Source organism: Acinonyx jubatus, chromosome A1, assembly GCF_027475565.1.
Source record: "Acinonyx jubatus isolate Ajub_Pintada_27869175 chromosome A1, VMU_Ajub_asm_v1.0, whole genome shotgun sequence".
NCBI classification, from domain to species: Eukaryota; Metazoa; Chordata; class Mammalia; order Carnivora; family Felidae; genus Acinonyx; species Acinonyx jubatus.
The window spans coordinates 224,460,773-224,475,272 of record NC_069380.1 but is presented as its reverse complement, the minus strand read 5'-3'; the positions used below and the strand labels follow the sequence as shown (position 1 = coordinate 224,475,272).

At 55.1% G+C, this 14,500-nt stretch overlaps 1 protein-coding gene across 3 annotated transcripts in view; it reads left to right on the top strand.

Annotated features, from left to right (window-relative positions):
• Positions 1-14,500, top strand: part of TRIO (trio Rho guanine nucleotide exchange factor) — a 353,418-nt gene that overhangs the window by 335,307 nt on the left and 3,611 nt on the right. For 2 of the 3 annotated variants that reach the window (XM_053202016.1, XM_053202021.1), the window contains exons 48-55: positions 646-1,493; positions 5,475-5,722; positions 7,414-7,552; positions 8,305-8,332; positions 8,539-8,701; positions 8,969-9,090; positions 10,371-10,449; positions 12,137-12,337. In XM_053202016.1, the coding sequence (XP_053057991.1) occupies positions 646-1,493; positions 5,475-5,722; positions 7,414-7,552; positions 8,305-8,332; positions 8,539-8,701; positions 8,969-9,090; positions 10,371-10,449; positions 12,137-12,337 (1,828 nt within the window). Of the gene's footprint in view, positions 1-645; positions 1,494-5,474; positions 5,723-7,413; positions 7,553-8,304; positions 8,333-8,538; positions 8,702-8,968; positions 9,091-10,370; positions 10,450-12,136; positions 12,338-14,500 lie in introns of those variants that run through there. The other variant, XM_053202025.1, reaches the window with a different exon arrangement.

Sequence of the window (14,500 nt, the reverse complement as noted above, 5' to 3'; positions counted from 1 at the left end):
TTGTAGAGCTCTTTTCCTTCCCTCCCCTCTGGTGCCAAACCTGCAAAGCAGGGGTGGTTCCTAACACCATCTGTGTGCCCTCAGGGTAACCAGGGGTATTCCTGAACTCTCAGCAGCTTCTTGGCTCTCTGGGTTAAAGAAGACTTTTGTGGCTTCGGGCCTGAACTCTCCCACTTGTAGGAGCCCGCTGCTGCCTGGGATTCTCCCCCAGGGCAATTGGACTTCCACTTGGCAGGGATGCAAAGTCTCTGCTTGCCGCTCCCGGCTGTTAAAAGTCAGCCCCACGGTGGCCCTCCTGCCCCCTGGACTTGGCCTTCTCTGCCCCCCCCGCCCCCAGCCACTCACACAGGCACACCTCCGTGATGGAGTCAGTGTCAGTTGTTCATAAGTAGGAGAGTAGCATTCAAGGCCTTTGCCTTTTCCTTTGCTGATGGATGGTGTCATTCTGCCACTTCCAGGATGGGTGGCTGCTTAAAGGTCGAGATGGCTGGCTACCAGTCACATGGATGAGCCACGACTTGAGGGGGGCGGGTATTCAGGACCTGCATATCCTTTTGATTGTATCCTGTGCCTTTCTCCTTTGCCCCACGAGGATATTTTTCTTGTCGTCCTGACAGTCTCCTCTGGGTCTCCCCTGTTTTGCAGCATTGACATCACCAATCGAGTATCAGAGGAACCACAGCGGGGGCGGCGGCGGCGGCGGCGGCGGGGGCAGCGGCGGGGGAGGGGGCGGCGGCGGCGGTGGCGGCGGCGGCGGCGGGGCCCCCAGCGGCGGAGGCGGCAACCCCAGCGGCGGCCCCGGCAGCTGCAGCGGCCTCCCCAGCTCGAGCAGAAGCAGACCCTCCCGGATCCCCCAGCCTGTCAGACACCACTCCCCCGTGCTGGTCTCCTCTGCAGCCTCGAGCCAGGCAGAGGCAGACAAGATGTCAGGTACGTCCACTCCCGGCCCTGCACCGCCCCCTCCCGGCAGCAGCCCCGCCCCGGAGGCCGGCCCCGGCCAGGCCGGCAGGCGCGCCCCGGGAGAGCCCGAAGGCCCCGAGCGAGAAGCGGAGCACATCCCCAAGATGAAGGTGATCGAGAGCCCCAGGAAGGCCTCGGGGAATGCCGCAGGCGCCAGCCGCGATGCGGACGCCAGGGAGGCGCGGGCCAACCCGGAGGACAGCCGCTCGCGGAGCAGCCTGGGCTCGCTGCCCCTGGGAAAGCCCAGGCCCGGGGCCGTCTCGCCTCTGAACTCACCTGTGGCCACCGCGTTCCCTTCTCCCATCGGCAAGGAGCCCTTTCCCCCCAGCAGCCCCCTGCAGAAGGGGGGCTCCTTCTGGAGCTCCATCCCCGCCTCTCCCGCCAGCCGGCCGGGCTCCTTCACCTTCCCGGGGGACAGCGACTCCCTCCAGCGGCAGGCGCAGCGCCACGCGGCCCCCGGCAAGGACACGGACCGCATGAGCACGTGCTCCTCGGCCAGCGAGCAGTCCGTGCAGTCCACGCAGAGCAACGGGGTAAGAACGCCCGGCAGCCTGCGCCCGCCCGCCCCGCTGCCTCTGTCCCGCCAGCTCTTCTAAACCTCCCCGTGGCCGCCGCTCTCCTCCTACTAACTCCCGGCTCTCCGGCTCCTCCGGCGCCGCCCGCAGAGGTCGGAGCCCGCCGACGCCGGCCTGGACGGCGCGCCTTCTAACCCTCCTGCCGCGGGGACAGCGCTGCTCTCGTCTCTACTAACTCGCTCCTTGCTTTGTGTGTGTCTCCTTAATATGGGAAGCAGATCGGTACCTTGCGAACGCAGCGCCTGTGCGTCTCTCACACTCTCTGACCAGCAGAATATCTCGGAACTTCCTTTTTACCCCTGCCTTCCTCACACACGTTTTTTAGAGGGGTCAGCGTCCCTGCTGTTTACCTCCTATTTCAATTGGAATCTGTACACTTTCAGCTTTTTGCTCATCGCTTGGTTGTGCTCTTTTATGCCTTAAATTATCTTTGCAGCGTTTTTGACTCACCTGCTGAAAAAAAAAAAAGTCCCTCGAGAAAACTTCCAACAGCAATTCACAGCAAACTAAGCAGACAAAATAGGGGGAAAGGAATCTCTCCAGTGGAAATGCTTGCTTCCCCCAGTTTCACTCTGGAAGAGAGAGAGACTGCCTTAGCGCCTCTGGAGCGCGGGCTCCTGCTGGCGGGGAGCGAGGCGGAGGCTGGATGCCGAGCGACCTGCGTTCTGCCCGGCAGGGGGCGCGCTGCGGGCGCTCCGGGCTTCCTCGCCCTCTCCTAGGCCCGTTGCCTGGGTCGTGTCCTCAAGCAGAAAGGTTGCTGTGGTGGGGTTTTCCCCCATTTCTGTGGCTTCCTCACTATCCTCCCCAGCTGTTTTCCTACACGGCAGATGGCCTGACCTTTAACACTTTCCTAAAGGCATGCGTGAGGGAAGAGAACTGTTCTAACGAGTGTATGTTTGATCGCTTTATAAATTTTTAAATACATTTCCCTAAAAGGGTCTGTGTCTCTCATTATGAAAACGAATCTGGCTTTTGCATGTCTCTCTTTTTCCCTCTGGACTTCTATTAATGCCTTGTTTGGGGTGACGTGGCCTTTTCTTTTCCTTCTACTTGTTACATATATTGTTAAACTCGATCTTTATATTTAATTGAGAAAAATCAGGAAGCGGGTCTTGGCACGTTTATTTGCCCTTGACTCTTATTTGCAAAAACAAGCGGTCGGGGCAGGCAGCCTCTGCAGTGGCTGTGGCCAGTGTCCTGCAGAGTAGCCTCGTCCCCGGTTGGGTATGAATTGCTAGGAATGCAGGTGAGCAACTTCAGCCAGAGAAAAAGAGGCAGAGGTCGCAGGATTGCCTGCCAGCATCTGGTGGAATACTCGGGATGCGGGCATGGTCTTACAGCTGAGACCCCTCCTACGAATTGGGCTCATCCTAACCTGGACACTCCCCATAAGCAACCGAGGACCTTTCAGAGTCTGTGCTTCAGAATGAACCTCGACTGCTCCAGCACAGGGCAGCCCGTGATGGTCGCTGGGCGCCCATGAGCGTACAGATAACAGTCACCACCTGGCTCCCTCCTGGGATGTTCACCCTGAGACAAAGGCATAGTCAGTCACATGTGACATATGTCCCAGCTTTAGGCTGCACAAGCTGCCTCTGCCTCTCGCTTTTTTTTCACGTGGTAGGTAACCTGGAACGGGAAATTGCCGGTGTTTTAGATGAGTCAAAGTGCCTTACAGAGATGCCCTGGAAGGCTGGGACGACCACCAGAGGCCTGAATGGGGATTTGAAAATGTCCTCTAGGATTCTTAAGTATTTCAGTTAAAAGGGACCATCGCCCTGCCCCATTTTTGCCCATCTGGGCCATCTTAGCCTCCTGGCAGGTCTGCTTTGACCACCTTCCTCCTTGACTACTTCCATGGAACTGTCTGCACTCACAGCCAAGCAGCTGTGCCTAACCCATGGCCTGGGTCCTTCTTCCTCCTTTAATGCGCACCTTCCGGAAAGTTCTGAGAACAGGAGTGGAGTGGATGTGGACCAACCCAGACAGTGACTGTGCCAGCCCCCAAATGTGGATGCACGATGTCTCTGCCCCTGCCCACCTGGGCAGCAATAGAAATGCAACCCTGCCTTCGTCTCCGAAGCCAGGTGGCCCGTGCACATTCCTAACCCCCACTCTGTAAGGGGGTAATGATTGTGCCAGCTGGGAAGGCGGTTTTGAGCATTAAATGAGATGGATTTTAAATGCCTGGTACTTAGCCTGGTTCATAGGGCGTGTTCAGAAAATACCAGTAGCTGTTGTTATTGTGGCAAAATTAAGAGACAAAGCTTTGTATGCGTTATTGCCAAAAGCGGCTATGCCACATAAGTTGCTTTTCGTTTGCGTTCTCTAGCAAATTTGGCTTCGTAATCTCAAAATCATTGGGTATTGCTATATAAGTCAGAATCCTAAAGTACATGCTCAAAGAATACAATGGCAGAAATGACTACGCACAGCCCGTAGCCTGACGTGGACAGCACGGGCATCCACGAGGGGCAGGTATCCGCAGCCGGCTCCGCCAAGACAGGAACAGAGCTTGGCACTCCGCTGTGTTTCCCTTAAATATCCACTGCGGGTCTGGAGCCCTGGACCCTGGAGTTCTCGGCCCGCTGACTTGCTGATAGCAGCCGGCCATCCTCTGCCGTGTGCCCCAACACCAGCCCGGCAGCCCGGACTGACCTGTGTGAGGCGGGATTGTCCGGCAGGCGCGACTGCACCACCCAGGACCTGCCCCAGGCACCCAGGAGCCCAGCAGAGGCTAGTGTCCTCGAACCCCGGGGGATCCGTGAACGTCCTGACGGCGTCGTTGGCGGAAGCCTCTGAGAACAAGCAAGCAGGAACAGGGTGCCTGATGCCCCTTCCCACGTCCCATCCGTTGGTAGAGGGGATTGAGCAAGAGCTAGCTCAGGATTGGCCAGTGGTGTCAGCTTCACCCCCTCCCCCCGGAACAAAGGGGTCACTTGGCAAATGACAGCTTGAGACAAACACTGCCATTTGTGTGTCTTCCGCTCAGCAACTAACACCACTCAGCCCACGGGCCTAGGTAGGTGGGCTTCAGAAATGATCTCTGTTTCCCTTTTGCCATCTCGCCTCGTTGAGTTCCTAGATAGGTATTGCGCGTCTGCTGCCTGTCAGTCACTGTGATGGACGTTAAGGACACACAGTGGACGAGGAGGTCGGGTACTACCAGGAGGACTTCAGGGTGAGAGGAGCATAGGCTTTCCCACGCCAAGGTCCATTCCCGAAGCTTGAATCGCGGGGCCCGCGGTGTCCACAGCTGCCCTGCCGTGCTGGGTACTCTGTGTGTTACTGTGGCAACGGCACCTTCCGGACGCTCGAGTCACACAAGCTCCTGGAAGGGCCACTCACCAAGGGACATGAGTGACTATCCTTAGGAGCAGGGCAGTAGTCGATTTACTTTTCAGGTATCGCTCATTCTTTCAGAAGGAAAGGAATAAAAGGTGACCGTGGTGAGGCATGTCAGCAGCTCGGCCGGAGCCGGCAGCCTGTGCTCTGAGTGAACGTTTTCTTTGGCAGATCTGGGGCCGCTCCGTGGTCTAGTGTGTCAGCTGGAGAGCTACTCTTGGGGCTTTTTAATTTAATAATGCTTTTCTAGGTGAGCGTGGTAGTCCCCGTGACACCCCACAACCTAGATCTAAGGCAGCACGGCACCGGCAGGAGGACTGAGCCATTCCTTTGAGGTGCAAGGAAGATGGGGCTCAAATCATCTCCCAAAAGCAGAGTGTCGTCACTGCGCTGAGTCGCGTTAGATTGTCGCTCACGTTGCTTTCTAAGTTTTCGGTGATCAGGAAAGAGGCACAGAGTCAGCTAACGAGAGAGTGGCTCCGAGTCTGTGTGGTGAGCGCTGCTCTGGGCCGGCACGAGACGGCGCCCACGGATGACATCACATCTTGTTTCAGTTCCCCTCTGCCTTTCTCTTTGTCCTCCCTCCCACTCCAGAGTGAAAGCAGCAGCAGTAGCAACATCTCCACCATGTTGGTGACACACGATTACACGGCAGTGAAGGAGGATGAGATCAACGTCTACCAAGGAGAGGTCGTTCAGATTCTGGCCAGCAATCAACAGAACATGTTTCTGGTGTTCCGAGCCGCCACTGACCAGTGCCCCGCCGCCGAGGGCTGGATTCCGGGCTTCGTCCTGGGGCACACCAGTGCAGTCATCGTGGAGAACCCCGATGGGACCCTCAAGTGAGTGCCCTGTGGGCCAGCCGAGGGGACAGGGGCCCGAGCGCGCACGAGGCCCGGAGGCCCCGCTAGAGAGCCACGCCATCGTCCATCCGTGCGAGTTCATCTCCAGGCGCGGTGCGGAACCCCAGAGTGAAGACGGGGTGGCCTCTCGTCTCTCAGACTTGTTCTGACAGGGTCTTTCGATAACCTGCGTTTTGCAGACACAGCTTTTTTTAAGCCACTGAGTAAACCACAACAATATTGTAGTCCCCAATATTCTGGTTGGGTGGGGGGGGGGGGGGACTCTCCAAGGACCCCTGCCCTCTTAGCAGGCTATGCTGAGGGTGCATCCATGAAGGTGCTCGTCTGTGAGCTGCAGGTAAAGATCTGTGTGATGCCATTACTGTCGTGCCTCACGTATACTAGAAGGTTTCATTCCACTACGAAATGAGACTGGGTTTGCTGCGTTAAACTTTAAAAAAAATTGTTTTTAATGTTTATTTTTGAGAGAGCGAGAGAGAGAGAGAGAGACCCAGCATGAGTAGGGGAGGGGCAGGAAGAGAGGGAGACACAGAATCCAAAGCAGGCTCCAGTCTCTGAGCTGTCAGCACAGAGCCTGACCTGGAGCTTGAACTCACAAACCGTGAGATCGTGATGTGAGCCAAAGTCAGAAGCTTAACTGACTGAGCCACCCAGGTGCCCCTGCATTCAACATTTTTTTTTTTTTTTTTTTAAAACGGCATTCAGGTGCTGATTTAAAACTCTGCCCTTCTCTGAATCTATTTGGCTGTGATAGAGATCAGCCACATGGCTTCTGGGAATGGAGGCATTGCAGGAATTTGTGATTTCTGAAATCTCCAGTGACGGTGACCACGGTCACGCTCCTGTCCAAGCCCGGCAGGACCCTCGGCGGGGTGTGCGGCACACCTGGATGGCACCCCAGCACCACCCCACACCTCTGGGCCTGGAGCTTGCAACCCCCCGGGGATGCTAGGCTTGAGCTCAGGCTGCAGAGGGTCTCTTCCATAATGATCCCCTTGTCCCGTCTCTCCTCGATATATTGAAGTACTTTATCTTAGTACATTATTCAAGAATCCCATTTTGTACTTTATTTTATCAAAGGGTATTCTTAGGCCTTGTATTAGGGTTCTCCAGAGAAATAGAGCCAATAGGAGCGTGTGGGAAGGAGGCAGGTGTTGTAAGGAACTGGATCATAAGGTTATGGAGAATTATGAGTCCAAATCCACAGTGTAGACCAGCAGGCTGGGTGCCCATTCTGCTAAAGAATTCCCTCCAGCTCGGGGAAGCCAGTCTTTTTGTTCTACTTAGGTCTCCGGTTGATTGGAGGAGGCCCACTCACCACGTGGTGGAGGGCGGAGTGTTTTACTTTACCAATTAAAATTTTAATCTCGTCCAGAAACACCCAGAACAACACTTGATCACATCTCTGGGCATCAAACGGCCAAGAATTGACCATCATCATGGCCACTTCTGTATTTTAGTCCTTAACACTTAAGAATTTCTTGGTTTCCCCTCTGGTTTTTAAGACTCAGGGTCAGGTTTCCCTCAGCAGAGCACACTGTTCCTGAAGGAGCCTCAGTCAGCCTGTGTCCCCATAGGTGAGCTACTCAGCTCTTCTCTGATATTCTCAGGAATCAACTTGCCGAACACTGGGAAGATGTAACACTAACAATGTGTTACTTTCCCCCTAGGAAGTCAACATCTTGGCACACAGCACTCCGTTTAAGGAAAAAATCTGAGAAAAAAGATAAAGACGGCAAACGGGAAGGCAAGTTAGAGAACGGTTACCGGAAGTCTCGGGAAGGACTCAGCAACAAGGTATCTGTGAAGGTGAGTCTGAGCGTCTCCAGGAACCTGTGTCATTCCGAGGGGGAAGCAGGGGGCCTGGTGCCCAGCCTCGCTTGCCACGCCCTGCCTCCCGCCAGCCAGGGCTGCCTCCCGCCAGCGCAGGGCTCCAGGCACAGGTGGGTACACTTGTGCGGGGAACAAGGGACACGCAGCACACCTGACCAGGTGCACGTGTAGCTTACAAGGAACACTGCCAGCTGCCCGGTGAAGCAGAAACCAGACCCTTGCAAGTACAATGCTGCAAAGCCGCTGTGGCGCTGACTTCATCCTGGGGGGCTGCCTCAGCCTCGCCAGCTCCGGCACATTCCCTTGGCAGTCGCTTCAGTCAGCTTGGTTCCCGTGGTGCGACTGCCTCATACCTGGGTTGGGGAGTGGTTGCCTGGGGAGAAAAAAATCTCCCCCAAAGGGAACGGCGAGGGCTCTGGGCCAGGGCACCGGCCGCCCTTCAGAAGGAAGGGGTGTGGGGACCAGCTGGACCCAGCCCACTGGATGAGAAAAATGGGCATTTCTGAGGTTAAAGGGCGTTGATGCGTTTGTGAGAAGGAAGACAAAAGCTCATCTAAATTTGGATGAGTGCATTTAAAGGCGATAAAAATGCGCTGTTTCGATACCCACGAAAACCAAGTTGTATTTCCACTCATCTTTCAGTGATAATCGTAGCCGGGGAATAAACTCAGTATACCTCAAAGCAGTTCTTGCTTCTGGTTAATATCTACATGCTTTTTCCATTTCAGCTTCTCAACCCCAACTACATATATGACGGTGAGTTCTGTTGTCTGCTTCCTCCGGTCTCGCAGAGCGTAGGTCTATGGGGCATGGCGGAGAGGCCTCGGGTGTGCCGCGTGGAACGGGTTTTTTGTGGCGCTCCGGGTGTGGGCGGCAACGAGGGCCTCATTCGTTTGTTAGCGTTGGTGGGTGTGGGAGGGGAACCAAGGGTGACTGGTGTCCCTGACTCCTCTCTCGTGCAGTTCCCCCAGAATTCGTCATTCCCTTGAGTGAGGTCACGTGTGAGACAGGGGAGACCGTTGTTCTTAGATGTCGAGTTTGTGGCCGCCCCAAGGCCTCGATCACCTGGAAGGGCCCTGAACACAACACCTTGAACAACGACGGTCACTACAGCATCTCCTACAGGTGAGGGTGGATCTCGCTGGCAGTGAGCATGACCTCTGGTCACTGTGACCAACACTGTCAAACTGCTTACTTAGCTTTTGCACCCTGACGCCTCCCACGAGGGCCCGTTTCATCCGGGGTGCACAATAAAAATTAAAATTCCACTTGAAATTCCTTGGCAATACTCGCTCTCGGAATTTCCTGTGACCCCAAAGGGGGGAGGGTAGGGGTGGCCACTGGGGGAGCTGCCCCTCTGTGACCCACAGTGTCTTGTCATCTGTACGGCAGTGACTTGGGAGAGGCCACTCTGAAGATTGTGGGTGTGACCACAGAAGATGATGGCACCTACACGTGCATCGCTGTGAACGACATGGGTTCGGCCTCGTCCTCAGCCAGTCTGAGGGTGCTGGGTAAGCTGCTCCCCGAGCTGATCTGAGGCCCAGAGGCCCCACCCCTACACAGACCCGCCCCACATACTCTGAAGTGTTTGGCAACAGTCACTCTCGGGGCCTTCCCAGCAAGACCTACAAGGGGCAGACCATGGTATCTAGGACATCCCGGGGAGGGTCACAGTGAAGGCCGCTCATCACGGCCCCGGTGCCAGCCTCTGGGTTGGAACACAGCACATTCCGTGTTCTTAGTGCTCAAAACACATCCTCCTGTTTGATTTCTCTTTTATTCAATTCCTGAGTTGACACTTTGGCTCTGAGAGACTCTCCTCCAAGCTGGTCTCATGTAGACTATGAGAGGAGAGGAAGGACTGTGGCTGAGGCTCTGTGCCTGACTTAGACCCTAACGGCGTCCCTCCCGTGAGTGCAGGGGACCAGGGTGGGACCTGCGTCCCTCCGGTCCGAAGCCCTTGCTCTCTTCACTGCCCAGCAAGGCCTTGTTCTCTCTCCTCAGCTAGACTGAGCTACTGGAGGCAGAACCCATGTCCTGGGCCTTTCTAAGTCTCCTCTGGGTGTACTTGACAAGATGCTCAGGAGGCAGCACGTACCCCTTGATTTGCAGCTACTGCTTTGGCAGAAGGCCAGCTTGGCAGCACAGGACCGCTGACTTTTGTCACATATCCCCCAGCTGCACCAGCTCAAGGAACCTGCTTCCGAGAGCAAAACAAAAATAAAACCCTGAACTTAAAAGGTGCATTGAGTTCAGGAACACCCTGTGTGTAGACAATGAACAGAATTATCTTAGCATTTTTATCCTGTGTCTCTTCATCCCAGATATTTTAATCTCATTAAACCAGAGAAAGGGAATGTCCTGAATTTCTCAGATCATGATACAAAGAAGAAAGAGAATCTTGAATTTAAAAGTGAAGAATCACCGGTGTTGTAATTTGTAAAAGAGGCCACAGAAACTATCCAGGTGGTTTTTGCTTTCTAATAAATCAGTAGCACAAGCTAAAGGCACTTGGGGAGGTGGAAGATGCCACCTTGGAGACGCGAGTTGGAAAATAATGGAAAAGGCAGTGGGTGTTTATTTCTGTCACGTAAACCCATCTCGTCCTCATCCTGAGTCCCAGCCTGTCGTGTGTATTTTATGCTTTGGGCACATCTTCATTCCGATGAGCCACAGCGGACATGCCCGACAGCCACGGTGGCCGCCATGTTGGACAGCGCAGGCCTAGAGACCCCTTCCCCCAGTAGCGCCGCAGAAACCGAGCTCAGGGGAGGTGCTGCTCTTGTTACAGGTCCAGGGAGTGATGGGATCATGGTGACCTGGAAAGACAACTTTGACTCCTTCTACAGCGAAGTGGCTGAGCTTGGCAGGTACAATATAAAACCCAAAGCCCCTTCCGGGAGAGCAGAGAGTAAGACATAACTCACGGCAGGAGTAGATAAAATCAAGTGGTGTATTTTGCTACCAGTTGGAAGTTACAGGAGTTCTATTTGGAAGGTAACCTGTAATTGTCTTTCGACAGTACACACTGAGGGTTCAGACGTTTTCAGCTCAGATTCCAGGAGACAATGAAGGCCTAAAGCCATAAGCCATCCGTTCATGCAGTGACTCAACTCCTCTGCTGTGCGTCTAGGACCGAACCAGCTGTCGTGTCCTTGGGAGAAGTTGGAGGAGAGTCGCTCAAACCCTTTTTGTGCGACTTAATTCTCCTTTGGAGGCTCAGCTAGGAAAGGCTGAGTGTGCCCGGCAGACTTGAATTGTCTGTGGAGACGTGCATTGGAGATGCAGGGCACGCCTGCATGAGCAGAGAGAGGGGCTCCTCCCTTCCAGAAGGGCAGCCAGGGCTCGGGCGGTGGTCAGCAGGGCCCTCCGGCCCTCTGGCTCGACTCTGCTGCCCATCCACACGCTCTCCTCCACTTCTCCAGTCCTGACCCAGGCAGCAAGAAGGTCAAAAGCATGACAGCTGAGCTTGTCGCTTTTAAAAAGCTTTCCAAGAAACCCCCAGAGTGGCCTCCTCCATTCGAGTGGCTGCGCTGGGTCTCGTGGCTCCAGCTACCTGTGCACATACCTGCGTGTATCGGGCTGACCTGTCTGTCCGCTGTCCATCGCTGCACGGGCACCCACTTGCTGTCTCGAGGCAGCGCTGACTTCTCACTTCTGGCCACGTGTGGAGTGATCGGGCAGCTATCCGCGGGTTTCTCCTGGGCTCAGTTGGCTGGGACGCTGGGCCTCTCTCCACATAGACTTTCGCCCTGGGCTTCCTCACGTGACGGCAGAAGCCTCAGGGCCTCTCAAGGCTCGGCCTCAGAAATCAGCGGCCGCGCTTCTTCCGCGGTGTGTGGGTCAGAAATACCACTGGCCAGGCCAGGTTCAGGGAAGAGAAACAGACTGCCCTTCTGTGGGAGAAGTAGCAGAGTGGTGTGGCCGTTTTCTTCCCACCACAGGGTGATTTCTATTCCTTGCACTCCCCGGTACTCCCCAGACTTCACCCCATCCTATGGTAGCGGGCTCAGACTTGAGGTCCAAGACCCTATTTTCCAGGTTGGGTCAAGGTGCCACTGAGGCTTCTTCGGTGTGGCTCACTGGGGACAGCTCCAGAGGCCGTGGGTGCTGATGAGTGACCGGCCCCACACAGGCGTCCTGCAGGTCAGGCACTGTGACAGCAGTGACACTCCTTTCCAAAAGGGGGCACAGGGTGACTGGGGGCCACCAAGTGCATCCCAGGCTTCTTGACATGGTGAGGAAGGCTTTCCATGACAGCAGAGGCGGAGGCTGCCTGGTTGGTCTCACATGTCACTTCTGCCGAATTTGAGGTCAGGAGGTCACACAGGGTGAGGAGATGGAGTTTGCCTCTAGGAAGGAGAGGAGACGCATGACTGAGGGGCTCGGAGACTGGCAGGCTTCCTCGGGGCCGTCGCGGGCCGTCGTTCCTCCACGAGTGGCCAGGGCCTGTGGACAGGGGAGGCTGCCCCGCCCCCGGTCCATTTAGGTTAACAGTTTCTTGTCCATGACAGACTCAGAGTCGTCTGAAAGTGACCTTCTTGGCGTATTTTCCAGGGGCAGATTCTCTGTCGTTAAGAAATGTGATCAAAAAGGAACCAAACGAGCAGTGGCCACTAAGTTTGTGAACAAGAAGTTGATGAAGCGTGACCAGGTCACCCACGAGCTTGGAATCCTGCAGAACCTCCAGCACCCGCTGCTTGTTGGCCTCCTTGATAGCTTCGAGACCCCCACCAGCTACATCCTGGTTTTGGAAATGTGCGTACACACCCCCTTCCGTCCCCAGCTTGGGAGCCTCTGCCTCAACTTTAAGTGATCTTATTGTTGTTTGTTCTCTAAGAAGGGCAGAGAGTGGCATTTGGGGATCCACAGAACGTGTAAAATACAAAAGAAAAGCCTACTGTCAGAGACCACAGTTCTAGAGCTTTCCAGTAACGGTAGAAAGAAGTATAGTCTTTAGCGTGCGCTGTCCAAACGAGGGAGCAACCAGCCTAGCATCAGAACACCCCAGCACTGCCCAGGTTCCCTCTGGGTGTCGGCCTGGAGATGCCACCTGGTTCACGGGATCCCCCAGAGGCCCGGCCTCTGAAGACTCATGTGCTGCCGGGGGCCCAGGGTGGAGTCACTAAGAGCTCTCTCATCCCCGATGCTTTGGGCATCCAGTCCTGCCCCTCAGGGCTCATGCCCACCCCCTGCAGGATGGTCAGGACAGGGGGAGGGGGGCACCTCCAGCCAGAGCAGCCCCCCTGCTCCCCGTGGCACTCCAGGGCCTCAGTGCCATCTCAGCGAACACGTCAGTCATCTGAACAGTGAAAACTGTGACCCGAGAGCATCGGTCCTCACTCGGGGGCAGTGTTGCTCCCCAGGGGACATTTGGACATGCCCGGAGACTTGCTTGGGTTGGGGGTTCCCCTGACATCTAGAGGGTGGAGGCCAGGGATGCTGCCCAGGATGGCCCCACAGCCGAGAACTATCTGTTCCAAAGTGTTAGCTGTACGCGTTTGGGAAGCCCACCCTAGAACATTCTGGCCTCTGTGAAATACAGGGGCGTTTAGCTGGGTTTAAATACCTATTCCTTCTTTTTTTTTTACTAGGGAGTCCTTTCATATATTTACATGGATTTACAACTTCTTTCCACTGGTAAAAGCAAAATATTCTGTGCCATTTAGTAGTTCCTTGATGCATTCTCAGGGGGACAGAGTAGGACAGACAGGAAGGCCTCCTCAGAGCCTCTAGGACACATTCTTCCTGACAGTGGGACTCGGGCTCTAGGAGCCCGTCATTTGCAGGGACCCCTTCAAGGCCCTGTGTTGGATTTTTCTGTGTGTTGTATTGCTTTTTGTAAAGAATTTGGAAGTGCCTTCAGAGGGCAAGGCCGGGGGAGGGCATGCGTCAAGACCATCTCCCCTGCCCCCCCCCCCAGGGTAAAGCTCCTGCTGGAGTGTCGGGGGCCTGTCGCAGCCTCCGTCTTTGGATTAGCAGACATGTCAGATGGCAGAGGGAGGACGGCAGGCCCCCAAGACGTCCCCCTACGCTGAGCATCATGGGCAAAGGGCACGTCAGGGGACTTGGGGCCTGGGCACAGCCCAGTCTGGCTTCTGTCCGTGCTCCCTATCTCATTGGCTCTGTACCTGGGGCTCCTTTCGCAACCTTAGAATTTTTAAAAATCTTGTAATGGGGCTTGTTGTGGCACTAAAATGACATCCAGGCAGAGACCTCAGTACCTGGGAGGCTCCTTTCGGACTTGAGATGCTGGGTGACTAATAGCTACTGATCATCTGGGGATTTTTCAACAAAAACTAAAGTCCTCATCAAAAATTGGCAAGACGTCCGTTTCTGGTGTAAAATTTACGTATGTTCAGCTGTCCTTTCTTTTTAGCGGAAAACTAAATGGTTTGGCCTCACCATACTGTTAATAGGATTTTTTTCATAGCGGATGTCTTACTACCACATTCTCCTTGATGACCTTGTTATCAGACAAATGGCTGGTTTTCCTAGCAGTTTCTGTTTTGCAAGCAAAGGGGGCAGCGTAGGCTGGGGTTCAGGGAGGCCGGGGCCAGACCACCACATTGCAATTGTGGCCTTCAGTTGAAGAAGCTGGCGTGAGGACTAAGTGAGCTGACAGAGAGTGTGTCGTCCCTGGCACGCGGGCAGTGCTGTGTCAGTGGCTTTTACATCAGCAGTGATTCAAAGTAGGGAAGCCTTTTGAGTCCAGCATGAAGCAAGAAGCACCAGCTACCCACACGGGTCGGCAGGTAGTTCCTTCGGCTTCCAAGCTCCCACTTTGGGGACATGGAAACGGGTCATTTTGATGGAAGGCACAGTTTCAGTTACTGTCAAGGCTTCTATCCTTACAGATCCCAGAAATGGTGGGGAGGGGGCAGTCCTCCCTCCCGGGTCACAAGTGAGCAGGGTGACCGC